General features: G+C 42.0%; 1 protein-coding gene across 6 annotated transcripts in view; it reads left to right on the top strand.

Moving 5' to 3' along the window:
- ASTN2 (astrotactin 2) overlaps positions 1 to 18,851 on the top strand; it is a 917,697-nt gene that overhangs the window by 599,081 nt on the left and 299,765 nt on the right. For all 6 annotated transcript variants that reach the window (XM_049711017.1, XM_049711016.1, XM_049711015.1 and 3 more), the window contains one exon: positions 6,216 to 6,404. In XM_049711017.1, coding sequence (XP_049566974.1) covers positions 6,216 to 6,404 — 189 coding nt within the window. The remainder of the gene's footprint in view (positions 1 to 6,215; positions 6,405 to 18,851) is intronic.

Here is an 18,851-nt window from a genome sequence, read left to right as displayed (position 1 = left end):
CAAATTTAATGAGAAGACTGTGTGCAAATTTATGCCAATAAATTTAAAAGTCTTGATAAAATGCATTATTTCCTTAGAAAATATAAGTTACCAAGTTTGAGTCATGATGCTGTAGAAAATCTAAATAGCCAAATATAATAAAGTGATAAGAGAGCTAAATGTCTACAATTAAAAAGAAGACATCAAGCCCAGGTGATTTTATATGCAGGTCTTACCAAATCATCAAGGAACGGATAACCTCTATCTTATGTAAACTGATCCAGAGAAAGAAAATAAAGGACAGTTTTCTAATTTATTCCATAATCCTAGCATAACCTGAATACCCAAACTGGCCAGATATATACTCATTCATCTGGCTGATGTGTTAGAACGGATGGGCTCCTTCTGTGCTAGGATGAAAAATCAACTTTCAAAAATCAAGAATAACTTTCCTCAATATCAGCAAAATAACTAACTAGAAAACACAAGGGAAAACACGCATGAAAACGGATCATATTCCTCAAGTGGAAAATACTGTAATAATGGAAGCTGTCACTCGACTATATCCTTGTGCACGCTGTATTTCAGACACAACTCATTTAATCCTCACAGTGGCTCTGTGCGGTGGGAACTTCTTCATAGATAAGCAAAGGAAGTACAGAGAGGTTAAGCATTTTGTCCAGGGTCACACAGCAAAAAATGGTGGAATCTGGATTTGGACCCTTGTGGTCTGGATCCAAAACACCTGCTCGTAACCTCTACCATAGTGCATTGCATAAATACCTATGAATAAACCCCCACCAGATATGTGCAATATTTTTATGACCTAAAGTCTAAAACTTCAGTGAAGATTTTAAAAGAACACTTGCTAAATGGAGATGCAAACTATGTTTCTGAATTAGAAGACTCCGAACTGTAAAGATGCTGTATCAATCAGCCAGGATAAGATAGGCTATGTTGCTGTAACAAGTGAAGCCTCCCAAACCAGGAGATTGTACACAAAAGTTGATTTCTGGTTCACACAAGGTCCATTGTAATTGAGGCAGCATTCTTCCATCCTGCAGTATTGATCTGGAACACGTGATCTCCAAGCTTGCCGTAGCAAGGGAAGAGAGGGCTTGAGAGTCATGCAACATGTTTGTAAGGGCTGGATCTGCAATGACTTATATCACAGCAACACAGATTCCATCTCTCAGAATCCCTTCACATGGTCCCTTAAACCCAACTGCAAGGGCAGCTTAGATGCGTAGTCTACAGGGTGTCCACAAAGAGGATCCAGTGTGGTGAACATAAGACATCATCTCTGCCACAGTTGTCAACAGTGCTCAGCACAGAGTTGACTCTCAGTGCGTATGTCTTACAGGAAAAAAAAATTAACAACTTTCCCCCATTTAGTCTACAAATTCAATTTAGACAACCCAAAATTCCACTAAAGTTTTACATGAAATTTGACAAAACAACTCTAAACCTTATCTGAAGGGAAAAATGAGTAAGAACAGTGAGGAAATTTTGAAATAGGAAATTAGTGTTCTTGATAGGGAGAAGACTTACCTTGCTACATGCAAAACATGCCATAAAACTCTACTAATGAAAATAGTACTGAATTATTGCAGGAATATACAGATAATTAAATAAAATTTCCAACTGTGTATATGTGGTACATATAAGGATTTAATACATGACAAAAAGGCATTTCACACTACTTAGGGAAGGGATGGCTCCTTCAGATGCTCATCTACCCATTTTAAAAATAATTAAGTTAAAATAACCACTCCCACCACGCACAAAAATAAATGCCACACAGATTAAATAACCAAAGATGAAAAAACTATATAAATACTACAAGAATATAAAGAAAGATTGGGTTTTTTTTTAGCATCTTTGTGGCTTCCTAAGCATCACACAAAATTCAAAAGCAATAAAGGACCAGGATAAAGAGGTTATAAGACATCAAAAGCAATATTAAAATGCAAGTACAGACTGGAAGAAATTTTGGAAGGTGAAAGATAATTACTGAGAAAATATGCAAAAAATATACAAACCAATAAGGAAAAAGACAAGTCTCACAAAACATGGATGGATAATGAGAAATACAAATGACCATGGCATGAAAAGATGAACCTCACCAGTAATCAGGGAAATGCAAAACCAAACAAAAATGATGAATTTTTGACATCCCGGATTGGCAATAATGAACGTGACAGATGTGGAGAAATGAGTTCTGTCATTCATCAGTGATAGGATTGTAAACTGGCAGTGCCTCTACAGATAGCCATTTAGTAGATCTATCAAAATTTAAAAATTCATAAAACATTGATCTAGCAATCCCTCTTTTAAGAATCTGTTTTATAAAAAATAAACTCAAAATGGATTAAAGACCTAAATGTAAGGCCAGACACTATCAAACTCTCAGAGGAAAGCATAGGCAGAACACTCTATGACATAAATCACAGAAAGACCCTTTTAGACCCACCTCCTAGAGAAATGGAAATAAAAACAAAAATAAACAAATGGGACCTAAGGAAACTTCAAAGCTTTTGCACAGCAAAGGAAAACATAAACAAGATGAAAAGACAACCCTCAGAATGGGAGAAAATATTTGCCAATGAAACAACTGACAAAGGATTAATCTCCAAAATTTACAAGCAGCTCATGCAGCTCAATATCAAAAAACAAACAACCCAATCCAAAAATGGGCAGAGACCTAAATAGACATTTCTCCAAAGAAGATATACAGATTGCCAACAAACATATGAAAGGATGCTCAACATCACTAATCATTAGAGAAATGCAAATCAAAACTACAGTGAGGTATCACCTCACACCAGTCAGAATGGCCATCATCAAAAAATCTACAAACAATAAATGCTGGAGAGGGTGTGGAGAAAAGGGAACCCTCTTGCACTGTTGGTGGGAATGTAAATTGATACAGCCACTATGGAGAACAGTATGGAGGTTCCTTAAAAAACTAAAAATAGAACTACCATACAACCCAGCAATTCCACTACTGGGCATACATCCTGAGAAAACCATAATTCAAAAAGAGTCATGTACCACAATGTTCATTGCAGGTCTATTTACAATAGCCAGGACATGGAAGCAACCTAAGTGACCATCGACAGATGAATGGATAAAGAAAGTGTGGCACATATATACAATGGAATATTACTCAGCCATAAAAAGAAACTAAATTGAGTTATTTGTAGTGAGGTGGATGGACCTAGAGACTGTCATACAGAGTGAAGTAAGTCAGAAAGAGAAAAATTAATACCGTATACTAACACGTATATATGGAATCAAAAAAAAAAAAAGGTTCTGAAGAACCTAGGGACAGGACAAGAATAAAGACACAGACATAGAGAATGGACTTGAGGACACAGGGAGGGGGAAGGGTAAGCTGGGACGAAGTGAGACAGTGGCATGGACATATATACACTACCAAATGTAAAATAGATAGCTAGTGGGAAGCAGCCGCATAGCACAGGGAGATCAGCTCGGTGCTTTGTGACCACCTAGAGAGCTGGGATAGGGAGGGTGGGAGGGAGACGCAAGAGGGAGGAGATATGGGGATGTATGTATATGTATAGCTGATTCACTTTGTTATAAAGCAGAAACTAATACACCATTGTAAAGCAATTATGCTCCACTAAAGATGGTTAAAAAAAAATCTGTTTTATAGAAACACACACATGCATAGTGATATATGTACAAAATTCTTCACTGTGGCACCATTTGTAATAACAAACAGCTATAAACAACCAAAATGCCCATCAATAAAGATTAGGTACAATCATTATGGTACATTCATACTGCGCAATGCCAAACAGTCATTAAAAAGATTGATCTGTATGTATACCGATTTGAAAAGATCTCCAAGAAATTAGGTACAATTCCTATCTCACAACAATGTATAGGGTAATTCTGTTTATGAGTTTATTATGAAAATTATAATTTTAAAATATATATGATATAAAAATTAAAAGAATATATTTTATATTATAAAAAGTGTAATATATATATAGTAGATCTCTAAATGCAGTAAAAAACCCTACAGGAATACATAATTATTAACAATGATGACTGCTGGAACAGGAAGTAAGGATATGTGTGGAGTGGAGTGAGAAATGAAGAACTTCTGTGTTTTACTCTATAGACTTTGATAATATCTAATCTTTTACAACAACAATGTATTCATTCATAGGTGTACACGTGTGTGTGTGTGTGTGTGTGTGTATGTATGTGTATGTGTGAGAGAGGCGGGTGGGGTGAGGGAGAGAGAGAAGAGGGTGAGCTCTACCCAGTATGTCATTTCTCGTATTTGCTAGGAACCTTTTGGAATACATGGATGGAAGTATATTTTATTGAGAACTTACCATATACTCTGCACATTTATATAACTCACATTATCTGTACTGCAACTTTATGACGGGAGAGTTGCATGTATTTAATAGATGCAAAAAGAAGACAGGATAGACTTGACCAAGGTACCAAGATAGCCCTCCTTCCAAGAACTTTCCACTGTACTTTGGGCAGGAGCATGTAAACATTGGAAAGACAGTCGGTGCGTCTGTGCAATACACTGGGAGTTAGAGGAAAACAAGGACAGAGTGACAGCTTGCTTCAGACGTAAGGTGTTCCTGAGTTTTCAATAGGAGTGATCTTGGGTCATGTTTTCAGCTCTGCCTGCCTACTTCCTGCCTTCAGTTGGGTTCTGTGTCTCTAGCATCAGCTAGTGGTTCCTGCAGACTGGGTACACTTTCTTCCCAAACCATGTCACAGAGCCCCTCCCTTCTCCCACATGAGCCTTTTTGCAGTCAGATTCAATAGATCTTCACTTCATCCCATGGGAGAAAGGCCGATAGGAGACTGACTACTTTCTACTGACTCCAATTAGCATAGTGTAACCAGGGTCATGTGATGCAAATAAGAACAACTGTATTTGGAAAAGACAAGTGAGGGAAAAGTTACCTTTGTTGCTGGACAGACCTGATACTGAACGCCAGCTTTGCCACTTACTCGTGGTGTGACATGCTTTATTTCATGGCTCTTCCTGTTGCTCTCTGTAAAGCAGGAATGATGATACTACCTTTTTCGTGGTTAGAAAATAAACATACAAAGTGCCTAGTCAGTAGCATATGCTCAATAAGTAAATACCACCATTGCCACCATGACAACCTCTCTATATTTATTTTGTTAAGTACACTTCAATTTCTAACTGTTTATGCAGTCAGTGTATCATGGAACCTCATAGCAGCCTAGTGGATTAATGTAGGATAGTAGTGTCTACCCCCTTTTACAGATGAGGAAACTGGAGACCAAAGATGTAAAATGATTTGCCTGGTTCACATATGTCACAAGGAACAAAGATGACATTTTACAGCTATCTTCAGTCGTACAGCCTGTTCTCTTGTGTGTCTTATTTCTTATGTGCACCCTACCCTCAGTGCCTAGCAAAGGACCATGAACAGATAGACATTCACAGAATTTCAGTTTCTGAATTGATTTTCTCATAGGCTAGGACCTCTGCTTTCTCTTTTCCCCCCATGCCTCTCTAAGAGATTTCTTTCCCACTGTAAACATCCCAAATTGCAAATATTTTTTCCACACCCCATTCACATGCCTGTTTGGGCCATCGTGGAGCCCATCCCAGTTTCAAAGGCGTGTCAAGGGCCCTTCTGCTGTCAGGATTAGGTAGTTAGAGACCAACAGAGGCTGCTAACATTGCTAATTGAACAGAAGCTGTGGCTGCTGCCCCCCTGCCCCCTCCCCCCCCCATGCGCTGTCCATGGTCCTGGAAGGATCACCTCTGAGCTACAAGGGCAATAAAAACCTTGTTTTTGCTACAGTCTTCAACCTTGGCCAGCAGATACACTGGAAATAGGTTCTGGTTTGAGAAGCTAGTTGATAATTCCCTGTGAATTGGTCTCTCATGCTTTTGAAGGTTTGTGTGTTCATGGAAAACAGTTTTTAAATTTGCTTTGTGTATGGAAGTGCTCTCTGACGTCCCCCTCAACTCCTCCAAAATGTCACAGATGACTTTCCTTGAATTTACCAATTTGCAGGATTAATGTGCTTCTCTCTAGACACCTGTGCCCTAGATAGCTTCCAGCCAGAATAGCTGTATGCATTCCTAAATTCTGACCTGTTTTGCAGGCAAGGGAGGCCTTGATTTTAGGTCACCCCCGATGGGGGCATTCAGCATGCGAGCTAACTCTTGGCCCTGTTTTATCATGCAGTTGTGTAGAGGAGTTCAAGCTGGCTCCTGATGGAAAATCCTGCCTAATGCTCTCAGATGTCTGCGAGGGCCCCAAGTGCCTCAAACCTGATTCCAAGTTCAACAACACCCTCTTTGGAGAGATGCTACATGGTTACAACAACCGGACGCAGCATGTGAACCAAGGCCAAGTCTTCCAGATGACCTTTAGGTATGGGACAGACACCTGCACTTCACTCGTCAAGTCACTGACCCAAAATCTGGGCAGGGGGAGGAAGCCATGGGCACCATGGAATAGAGGTCTATTACACTGGTCAGCATCTCCCCCAAATCACTAATGCCTATGCATGAAGTATCAGCAGTCAGCAAAGTCCATTCCCTGAAGTTCTTTTTCCACTCACCTATCCTTTATTTATCCCACCCTCCCATTTTCTAACTCTATCCACATATTTGCGATTCAATCTTAAATCATCCTGTAAGTACAGTTAATGGAATTTCTAATGTGATTAATCTTTCCGTCTATTAAAAATAAGTATCTTATGTAGGCTCTTCAGGCAGTTCAAAAATAAAGACATTTAATGAACGAGAAAATAAATTTTCCATCACCCAGAAATAGCCAGAATTAACATTTTCTTGAACATTCTCAAAACACCTCTCTCTCTCTTTCCCTCTCTATCTGTGTATCAGTGTACACACACACACACACACACACACACACACACACACACACACACCCCACACACAAACACATAAACATGCCAACTCTCAGTAAAGCTGTTTAGGAATTGCTTTTTTTGCTCATCGGTATGTCAAAGACCTCTTTCCCTGTTAATAAATACAGAGGTACATGTGAAATTAAAAGACTGAGACTACTCTCACATAAGAATAAACAGAGGGACTGGGTTGGCCAAATTTTATGAAGATTAGACATGCAGTGTACTTCTGAATGTCTTCTTGGGAGAGTTGAAGAAACTGGGGCTGTTCTATCTGAAGAAGAAAGGCCTTAGGTGGGATTTATTCATGCCTCAAAATCTGAAAGCCATAAGATGGTAGCATGAGAAGAACTGTTCCGTGTATAAGAAATGATTATCTTAAAAAAAAAACTATTCTTTGAGACAATTTTGCATAAAAATGCAATAGGATATTATCACAAAGAAGGGTTCTCCCTACCATTTGAGGTCATGTCCACAAGTCAGAACTGGTAAGAAACATCACCGTTATAATCATCCTCGTCTTCATCCTGTCATCTCACTAATAATAATTGTAAAAATAATAATAATAATTGTGATTGTAGTAGGAGTGGCTACTATTTATCAGGAAATACTCTATATGTCAAGCTCTTTGGTAAGTATTTTAAAAAATAATAATAACCACTAACACGAATTTAGTACATGCAGTGGGCATTCAAAGCACTTTCCATTCCTTAATTTAATGTCATCCTCACAATGGCCCCGTGAAGCAGAGGCTCTTGCCATCCCCTTTATACAGATGAGAAGTGGCAGTGTTAAGTGACTTTCCCAAATCCCCCTTATAGGAAGTAAAAGAGCCAGGGTAGTACCATTTTAGCTTCACAATGAAAACCCTTTGAGATACCACAGCCTCCATTTTACAGTTGAAAAGTCAACACCAGAGAGGTAAACTGACTTTCTCAAAGTCACCATCTACTGAGAGGGGTAGTGAGGATTCAGATGTATATCTGGCTGACTCCAAAGCCCTGCTCTTATCTTGTAATCCAACATACCTTATCACTTCCCATTTTATAGAACTAGAATCAAAATGTGAATTCCATAAAACTATTCATCTATGTAGTTATCACCTGCTCTTTGAGCACCTGCTATGTCCCAGGTACCATGCTTCAGACCCTGTGGTGCTTAGATATTGTGTGTGTGTGTGTGTGTGTGTGTGTGTAATCTTAAGTACTTAATTTGTGGCAGGAATTATGAAGTAAAGATGCAGTGTTCCAGGTAATCAGTTAACAGTGGGATCTAATTTAGTTGGAGTAGAGTGTGTGCGTGGCGGAGGGGGAGTACATCTATTGGATTAGAAAACAGTAAGGCTCACAGTCTACCTTGCAGAGGAAGTGTTATTTAACTAATACCTGGAAGATGAGTTGGAGCTGGCATTGTAAAAGGTTTCAAGCAGAGACAGATATTCTAAGAAGGAAAAGAACTTGGTTGGTTTCAGGAGAGGAAGAATGTGGTGTGGTTGAAGCTGAGTAAATATGGGATGTGAAGCCAGAGGGGTAAGCAGTGACAGATTATGGGGGTCTTGCAGGCAAAGTCTTTATTCTAATAGCAAAGAGGAGAACTCTTAAATGGTTAAAAGAGGGGAATATGTCATGATTTCATTGTATGTTTTGACTTCATGGTAGCTGTGCGGAAGTAGATTGCAATGAGGGTGGAAAGGAAGACAGTGGAATGGGGTCAATTAGGTGTCTGTTGTGGAAGCTACTTGAAAATGTTAGTGGCTTCAACCAGGATGATGGGGACACAATTGAGAAAGGGGATTTGGGGAGATATTTGAAGGGTATAATGGACAAGGGCCAGGGAACAGTTGCAGGCAAAGGGTAAGGTTGAGGGAGGATTCAAGGGTGATAGAAGTACTGGCAGCCACATAGCAACTTAATGGCAGAGTTGAGTCGTCCAACTCCCAGATGCTCAAGCCAAGGCCGATGCTACTTCGGAGCAATTTAAGGGCAATCTGGATGAGCTACTTTTAATTCTAATATTCTACAGTCCTGATTTTCTATAGTTTTAATAGTCTATGAAGCCCTTTGTTGAGTACCATGATGGATAGAACAATGCTGCATGGAATCCAAAGGAAAACATTCATTGTCCCTGGCCTTCAAGAAAGGAATTTACAAGTTTGCAAGAAGACACACACTCAGTTAGGAAACAAATATGTGAACACTTAATTTGCAAAGAAATATTCCAAATGATGCCAGTGGTTTTCAGAGTTCCCATACAAAGACTTTTGAAAGAAATTAGAAGGAATAAGAAAGTGCTTCATAAAGGATGAGGTTTATGAACTGGAGTTTGAAGTGATGGCAAAGAACAGTGCCTCTTGGGAGAGATAAGAGCTATAAAGGCATTTTCCTGTCCAGGAAGGAGCACGCAGAAGCCCAGATATATTGATAAGCGAGGGGAGTGGGAGGGATAGGAAAAAAAGTCTCCAGATAGACCCAGCTCCAAATCCTGGCCCCATCCATGACAAGCATAGTCCTACTGCCTCATCTTTAAAAAGGAGTGTTTAATCATATACTAGTAACTGTAATATGGCAACATTGCTTGTTTTACGTAGTTTGATTTCTCATAGCAACTATCAGAGTGACTGGCATGTGATAAATGATCAAATGCACTTGTTCCCATTCTCAAGTGTGAAGATTAGCCTGGTCCAAAAGAAGGATACAAATTGGGTAGTAAGATGCTAGATCCTGAAGGAACTTCATGGAATCCCAGGATCTCATTTGCATGTGGGGAAGGGACTTGGCTAAGATCACAAGGCAAGTCATTGCAGAGCTAGCCTATAAACTCAGATCTCCTGGTTGTCCAGCATGCTTGCCTTCCCCCTACCAACAGACTGGTTGGTAAGGAGAGCCTGGCTCCTCAAAGGCTGACCTGGAACTCTGCAAGCTCAGACAGAATTTAAGCCCCATCAGGAGTCCTCCTTCTGCCTCAAACACTCTATTTATTGTTCCCAGCCCTTCCATCTTGGGCTGTCTCTGAATAGCTAGGGCCGATCTTCCCTGATTTGCTCAGGAAAAGCAGTATAGTGAAGAGACCACACTGTTATCTTTTGACAACAGCCTCCAGATGTAGGAAACTCCCCAGACTGCCATTATATTAGAGTAGCCCATTTCACTTCAGCTCGCTCATCCTTGGCTTCAGTTAAACTTTCTTTGCAATTATTTCTGTCCCCAGACCATGTCACCTCTCGGAGACACATGCTAAGGCAATTGACTTCCCTCTGTGGGAAGGCGAATGGCTTCTGACGAATCTAAATTCATCTCTTTCAAGTCTCCTTTCCTGAGCCCCAGATAAAAGGGAGGTTGCGGCTCCTTTGTCCTTCAGGTTTCAGAAGGCAGGCCTGTAAGGTTCTCGGCATCAAAGGCTGTTGTCACTTCCCGCCTCCTTCTCCTTCCTTGCTCTCCTCCTGCAAGTAATTTCCAGTCCAGTCCTCCAGAGTAGCTAGCAGGCACCCCACCAGCCCCATATGCCGCATTTCCTGACAACTGCCTGGCCTGGGATTTCAAACTCTCTCCCAGCTAAAGAATCTGCTGTGCGACAGTCACAACTCTGCTTTGTACTCCCCCCTGCCCCTACCTGGATCCCCACACCTAGCAACTGCCGATAGAAGACAGGTCTGCCTCTCATGTCTTCTCTTGAACCTCTGAAAGAGCAACCTGGATTTCTGCTTCCAAAAAGCCTCACGTGGGCTTCCCTGGTGGCGCAGTGGTTGAGAGTCCGCTTGCCGATGCAGGGGACACGGGTTTGTGCCCCGGTCCGGGAGGATCCCACATGCCGCGGAGCGGCTGGGCCCGTGAGCCATGGCCACTGAGCCTGTGCGTCCGGAGCCTGTGCTCCGCAACGGGAGAGGCCACAACACTGAGAGGCCCGCGTACCGCAAAAAAAAAAAAAAGCCTCACGTTTCAAATCTCTGAGCTGGACAAACTCTTAAAGATTAACAAAATTCAGACCTAACCTCTTATCGTATAGCTGGAGAAACTGAGGCCCAGGAAAGGATATTACTTGCCCGGTGCTCACCATGATTTGGGGCCCCGCTGAGACTGAAAGTTTGAGTTTGTGACTCCCAAACCAGTGTTCTCTTGGTTTCCGGTTCTGTTACAGGGGATGTATGTAACTTCTCCATACCCCCATACTAGTGAGTGCTAAGACGAACCACCTGCTTCATCCCTGCTGTCAGCAGAGAGTGAGGACTCAGGTGTCTTGGGGATGCCAAATTCATAACGAAGGGGGCATCTTAGGCAAAGCCCACTTGCACGTACATGATTCTGCAGAAACTTGACCCCATTCCTGGCTATCTCCTCGGGTTGCCGCACGTAGGCTGCAGCCTGTCTCTGAGAGAGGAACGTGTGGAGGCGTTTAGGACCCTGACAAGTCCAGGACTTATCCACTGTGTGGGAAGATGAAGTATGGATCACACTAAGAGACACAGAGAAGGACAGCGGCAGGGTGAGAGTGATAAGGAGAAGCAGAGGGACAAAGCTGAGACATGCGGAGAGACAAGGATGGAGGAGATGTTGAGAGTCAGAGTACAGAAGGAGGGATCGCCAGGCACAGAAAGGGTTAAAGAGATACAGAGTAGTGACAAGGGTTAAAGAGATAAGGAGGTAGATGGTGAAAGGTAGGGGAGTCGGGAAGGAGTGAAAGATGAAAGTCTTGTTCTGTAATTAAGTTCACTTGTATCATTTTTTTAGATTCCATATATAAGCAATACCATATGATATTTGTCTTTCTCTGTATGGCTTACTTCACTTAGTGTGATAATCTCCATCCATCCATGGTGCTGCAAATGGCCTTATTTCATTCTTTTTAATGGCTGAGTAATAGTCCACTGTATATAAGTAAAATGAACTTATTTACAAAACAGAAACAGACTCACAGACTTAGAAAACAAATTTATGGTTAACAAAGGGGAAAGGCAGGGGGAGAGGGATAAATTGGGAGTTTGGGATTGATATATACACACTACTATATATAAAATAGATAATCAACAAGGACCTACTGTATAGCACAGGGAACTCTGCCCAATATTCTGTGATAACATAAATGGGAAAAGAATGTGAAAAAGAATAGATACATGTATATATACATATATGTATATATGTACTGAGAAAAAAAAAAAAAAGAAAGAAAGATGAAAGGCTTGAAGGAGGGACCTAAAGTGATAGAGAAAGAAGGACACAGAGTTTACACTGAAGTCACAATATAATTTATTCCCAGGAGGGAGGAAGGGTTGTTTTAAGAGACTGGGTGGTGCCCGGAGAGAGCTCTGGATTAGGAGTTGTGTTCAGATGGATTATGAATGCACGTAAAAGCCTTTGGTAAAATGCCAAGTTCTGTGCAAATGTGAAAAGTCAAAGATCTCACTTCTGAATTGCCCCCAAACGCAGTAAATGATGTCAGGCTTTGCTGTTTCTAATCCCTTCCTGTGAGCTGTGTTGGTCTTAATGACCCATGCAGGATCACCGTCAGAATTCCCTTCCCTTAACTCTTGATCAAGGGGGGATTGGCACAGACTGTTGGAGTGAGATAAACTCATCAGAGGTTGGTGGTATTTGCTGTTTTGTTTGTTCATTTGGATTTTACTTCCCTCCCTCTCCCATCCTTATCCATCCTACCTCATTTTTATAAGAAGGAAAGGTCAACTTCGCTTATAGATTGTAGAGACTTAAACATAAGTCAAGAACTATTATTGAGCCTGGAGTCTCAGAAATTGCGCTGAGAAGCTGCTTGGGAATGGGGGCTGAGTGAATACAATGGTGGATTTTGCAAAAGCCTCATCAAAAAGAAGACTGTTCTACCAGCCACAGACATTTACTCATAGGCCTTCACAAATGACCTACAAAGAATGTAAGGTGCTCATGGAAAATCTACTAGAAAGGCGCTTGCCAGTCTGGTCTGCTTATCAGATGTGCGTGTTGTAGAGCACAAGAGGACGGTCTTCGGTAAGACGTGGGATTCAGGATGAGGCACCACCAACCCACGCCTGGTGAGACAGAAGGATTCTCTTTAAAGATTTGAGGAAAGCTGGCTTTCACTTGTGGCACCCACTTGTTCCCCCGCTGAAGGTCCTGAGTCACATCTTATTAAGTTGCTCCAAAGCTACTGTTTTTCTGCTGCTTTCCTGGGACGTGGTTAATTGTACACGCTGCTTCTGTATCATTCCGTTTTCTACACTTTAATCATGTGTGTATGTTTTTATGTGCCGGGTCCTATACTACATACTTCGTTTTCTCACTTAGTCTTTCCAAGACCTGTTGCAAAGTAGCTCTTAACAACTGGGTTTTACAAAAAAGGAAATGAATGTGTCAACCAGACTGCATTAAGCTTTGTCTTGATGACACACAACTTCAAAACCACGGTGGCTTCACAGGAAAGTGTGTGTGTTGCTCATACCACATGCTCTGGACAGAATCACAGTGGTTCTGTTCACCCTGGTATTTGGGAATCTGGGCTGACAGAGCGTCATCTTCCATGTGCTTCCGTGAACGCTATCATAGTGGGGAAGGAACTTGACTCTCATTACTTCCTCCTAGAGGTGACATTCTGTTCACATTGCATTGATCAAGTCAAATCTCATGGTCATGGTGCCCCTCCAAGGGTTGAGCTGAGTCATGAAATCCTATTATGTGCAGAGAAGCAGAGACCCAGAAATATGTGGGACATCAATACTGTTTACCACACTGAGGCACAGAGATGTTAGGCTAACTAGCCTGACAGTCATACAGCTAAAAACTGACAGCGCATGGGTCTAACAACAAAGCCCATTTAGCAGTAGTGCCTCCCAGGCTCCCGGGATACTCCTACTTCATATCACCACCTCTGAAAACTGTAATTAGACTTCTGTTCTCTTCTTGTCAGTTTCCTTCATTCAATCCCAAGGAACGATAGACTTTCTAGATGGGAGAACCTTGGAGAACAGTTTGTACAACCCCCTCCATTTGTAGATGAGATGTCCAAGGCTCACAGTTTTTAAGTGAATTACCTAAAATCCCATATAACTAGTAAATAAATAAGGCAGGCCTCCAACCCCCAGTCTATTGGTCTTCTCTGTATCCACTTGGAAGGCTTAGGGAGATAGCATCCAACTCCCACACTGTACAGATGGTAACACCAAAGCCAAGGTTCCATAATTAACAGCAGAGCCAGGCAGGGAAGCTGTTTTTCTAAACTCTTAGGCCTGAGTGTTTTGTAGTATACCACGATCTAATTGTAAAAAAGAAAGCAAAGGAGGCAGGTAGTGGAGAAATTATCAATCAAAAAAAGTAGCATTAGGTTTTGATTTTCAAGGACATTCCCAGCCTCTCTATGTAGTAATATTCCAGCTCTTGGCAAAGTCTTCAACTAACCACCTAGAGGCACAGCTGCATGCTACCTTCTCTGGGGGATCAGTGGTGAGATCTTTGAAGTGGACTGAGCGACAGAAGTTGGAGGCTGGATCACAGGAGTCAGGGGGCAGTTTTCCCTGGGGTCCTGACTCCTGGGCTGACTGTGAAGAGTCTCCTTTCTGTGTGTCCATTTTTCCAAGGTTTCCTAACATCATCCCACAGGAGTCAAACCCAACATGTCCAGTGTACCTTAGGTCCTGGAATCAGAAACTCTTCCTTCCTGTTCTACCACTTCTACCACTCTCGGCCATTCCCCGCTTCTGACTTCTGTTGTCTCTTCTGTATATTAAAGTGAGGGCAGAGCTCAGACAAAGACTGAGGGCTTCTGACCTAGAATACAGCACTCTTTTTACTCAACTGCCATGGCCAGGGGCCTAGTGAAGCCTTTCCTACTTACCTGATCATAAGAATCATCTAGGGCTATGCCAAGACCCACCAATCTTTTTTTTTTTTTTTTTTCCCCCAGTTAAGGGGCCTGGGAAAGTGAATTTCCACTGTTTCCCAGGTGGTTCACATTATCCAGCAATTTGGAGATAGAGTGGCCTGATGTCTAAGATGCAAGGCTCTAGAGTCCGAGTTCTAACTTGCCACTAACCAGTTGTCTGACCTTGGGCACATTAGCTCATTAAGCTCACTTTCCTCATCTCTAAATTAGGAATAATAACAAGACCCACTTCCTGGTGGTGTTGTGGTGATTAAATGAGATTGGCCCCTGTTTCATCCCTATTCTCAGCAGACAGGGAGGATCCTGGTACCATAGCGGGCGGCCAAGTCAATCACTAAGGAGGAATCTTAGGCAAAGGCCATCCTTATGTGCGTGATTCTGCAGGAACTTGCTCCCATTCTTGGCTGTGACCCAACACAAGGTGTCAGGGTGCTACCATCAGAAGTAACAGGGTCCAAATCCCACGTCTGCCATTTCCTAGCTGTATGGGTTTGGACAAATCCCTAATCTCTCTGAACCTCAAGATCTTCAACTGTAAAGTGGGTTTTACCCCAAAATATCCTCAAAGAGCTATGGTAAGGATTTAACAGTCTAATAAGCAAGGATCCTAGATCAGTAGGCTTTCAGTAAACATTGTTTTCTTTTCCTTCAATTGTATTCCTCTCCCCGTAGTTCTAGAATCCACATGGTTAATGAAGATGTATTCTGTTGCATTCCCCCAGATCTCATCTCTGGACTGGAGTCATGGTCATCCTTCCAACTTCCTCCAACTAACACATGTTTTGGTGAATACATTGCTTTGGTGAAATGCCCAGGGTAGAGACAGGAATGTAGCTCTTCTTGCTCTATGGGTCTGTTGGAGGTGGACAGCTCAGCCAGCAATGTGGGATGGGGCAGCAGCCATGGTCACCTTCTTGTGGGAGTATTTATCCCAGCCTTTGGAAAGATATAATCTCGCTGATGTGTTGTATCACCTGTGTCCTATAGGGTAGCCCCCTTCGTCTGAATGACCTGCAGTGAAATACATCTAATTAGCAATGTGACATTTAGATGCTTATGTGGGCTATGTGGAATTTGATAACCTGGGCCCAGATCCAAAAGTTTCAGAACTATATTAATCTACCACCTCTAGGGTGATATTAAAAATATTTAATGATGAGCATAGAAGTGGCATTGACCAATCAAAGAGGATGTCCATCCAAACAGAATGAAGGTTTAGCTGTAGGCCCTTCTGGACCTCACATCAGTCTAGCTCACCTTCCGCCTTTCCTGATTTCCTCCCCCTCTTATCAACTCATCACATCCTCTGGTACATTTCCTCAACACCTTTAAGCGTGACTGATACTGTAAAACTATTTTTTCTTTTCTTTCTAAAGTCTGTTTCTGAGGGGCATAGGCAGATGTTTCTCCCATGACACATGTGGACAGAGCAGATTGCCTATCATACTTCTTACATGAGAAAACTGAAGCTCAGAAAGGTGAGGTGTGGCATCCAAAGTGCCGTGTGCATGTGGTCTAAAACCATATGATCCTCAAAGAGCAGGAAAGCAAATAATAGCTCATCATCATCACTGTACACAAAACCTCTATCTAAAGGTAGGAATTGTCCATACCTCTGCTTAGAGCCAGAACTCAATACACATGAAATACACTAGTGCTTCTTAAACTCTCATGTGCATACAGATCGCCAGGGAATCCTGCTAAAATACAGGCTGTGGTTCAGTGGGTTGTGGGTAAGTCCTGAGACTCTGCATTTCAAATGAAATCCTGGGTCTGAGGACCAGTTTGAATAGCAAAGTGTTAAACTGAACTTTATGCTAGATGTGAGCCCAGGTTGGGCCTGAGAATGGAAAAGGATGGTTTCCCCTCCACGTGCCTGTTTGAAAACAGCAACTGAGTCCCAAGTCCAGTGGCACAAGGGCACCATGGTGTCCCAGAGGAGTCTCCCCTCAGAGTGACCAAGTGCAGAGACGGCTTTGGATTTGCAGCAGCCGGGGCGGACAGTGCTGTCCTGCAATCCAACAGGCCGCTAGTGCATAATGTAGCACAACTCGTTCTCTGCATCCACTCGTCTGCTCGGCTCACTGGGGGGTACAAGAACACTGAGCATCAGTACCGATTGGGGAGGCACCTATCCTGACTCTAGTGTCCTGAAGCTGCAGCTGGGTGCCCAGATCATGGCCTCCTCCATCTGCCCACACTACAGTTCCAGCCATCAGTCGATGCCGTGGAAGGTACTTTGCAGTGGAGAGCTGGGCTACAGTCTGCATTAGATCAAAGGTGGAAGGCAGACTCCTAGAAAATCAGTGAGAAATCCATTTGGGAGGGGACATTGGTCTGGGTGAAGCTTTATTTTTCTTAAGCGCTGAGACCAAAATCTCATACCGACGACGCTCATTAGTTTAATTGGGGACAGAAGGAAAGTAGTAAAATTAAGACCTAGTGAAAGATGCTTTTTATTTATTTATTTTTGCGGGGAGCAGGGAATTGTAATCCATTTTTAAACAAGGACTCTCTAATCTCCCTCCCTAATCATAGTAAGAGAAGAAAGAAAAATAGCTACTTCATTTTTAAAAACATTTTGTTCTCAGTGTTCACATCTCTGAATATACCGAGCATGGTCATTTTATGAGGAAAACAAATTATACACTGCATACTTTGAATGTTCTCCAGCTAACCTAAAGATGTAACTGGAGTCCGCAAAAGGTACTAAAACAACAAGAGTAACCAACCAGGTCCGTTTCACTTCTCTTCTCAGTATTCTACCTAACCCCCGCTCCTTTTGGTTTTGTTTTTAATTTTCTATCTTCAAAATCCCTGACTACATTCTTTCTCTCGGAGTCAGGAGCCTATCGGAATCATGGAGGCATCTGAAGCAGAGACATTTTTTTTAAGGAACCGCAATTTCATTACACTCAAACGCAGGCAGTAACTCACGCAGGTCTAAGCACTCAGAAGGAAGAGTCTGGAGGGAACCTTCGGAGCAGATAAGGATAGATTGTAATTAGCACAGTAATTGTAATTAGCAGAGCAATTGTAATTAGCACAGTGATTGTTTGTTCATAATGGGTGCTTCCAAAGTGACTTCAGGCGGTTTGTCCTCTTAAATATCTTCTGCCATTACCCGCCCCCCCCCACCGTGATCTTGTTTACACTGCTAATGTAATAATGTGCTTAGCAATCTCTTTTATAAATAAACACTCCAAAGGTACAAGCCAGACTAGCCCCTAGCCAAGCATTATACATCTTAATTAATGGAGTCCACAGCACTGAAATTTACCGTATTTGCATTATGCTAAGGCAATGCCTCTATATGACTCTCTGAAGAAATCACACTTCAGAAGTCATTTGTTATTGTTACTGTTGTTCTGTTAATTACAAGAGGGAATGGGATGTCACCATAAGACTGCACTTGAGGTCAGAGATTCCAGGCCTGGCTTTACCACTTATTCTCATTTGTTATTTAACAAGTTTTCATTAAAAAACCCCTCTGATGTATTAAGCATTGAGGATGAAAAAAATGGAGATAGGCAAGGTCCCTACTCTGATGTGGATGGACCACTGGTCCAACCTTGGTGTGGTGAGCAGCAGGGAAGACTTTTTGAAAGAGATGCTGGCTGAAACCTGGAGGATGTGATGAACAGTTAGCTAGGTGGGAGAGTACTCCAGGCAAGTAAGAGCATGAAGATGGTGAGGGGATGGGATTATAGAGATAAACCATGATGAAGGATGGACCTTCAATCAGGAAGGGTTATTTAAGCACCACAGTAATGGGACCATTGCTGGCTGTAAGACTCTGCACGGTCTTCTAATCTTTCTGAGCCCAGTCTGCTCATCACTAAATCAGGGAACGTAATAGTACCAGTCCCATAGGAGAATTATGGTGTGGGGGCGGAGAGGTGATGAGAAAAGTCAGGTTAAAATGCTCTGTAAAGTGTAAAGACATGTGCAAATGTTAGTGACATTTTCCTAACATGAATCTGAGCATCTGTGAGATACCACTTACTCCAAAATTATGTGCTGGAGTGTGCGTCCTGGCACATTTGAGATCATGTGAGATGCAAATTCACCAGCATTACTTT

Source organism: Orcinus orca, chromosome 6, assembly GCF_937001465.1.
Source record: "Orcinus orca chromosome 6, mOrcOrc1.1, whole genome shotgun sequence".
Taxonomy (NCBI): domain Eukaryota; kingdom Metazoa; phylum Chordata; class Mammalia; order Artiodactyla; family Delphinidae; genus Orcinus; species Orcinus orca.
Note: the sequence above shows the minus strand (reverse complement) of the source record. Positions and strands in the feature narration are given on the sequence as shown.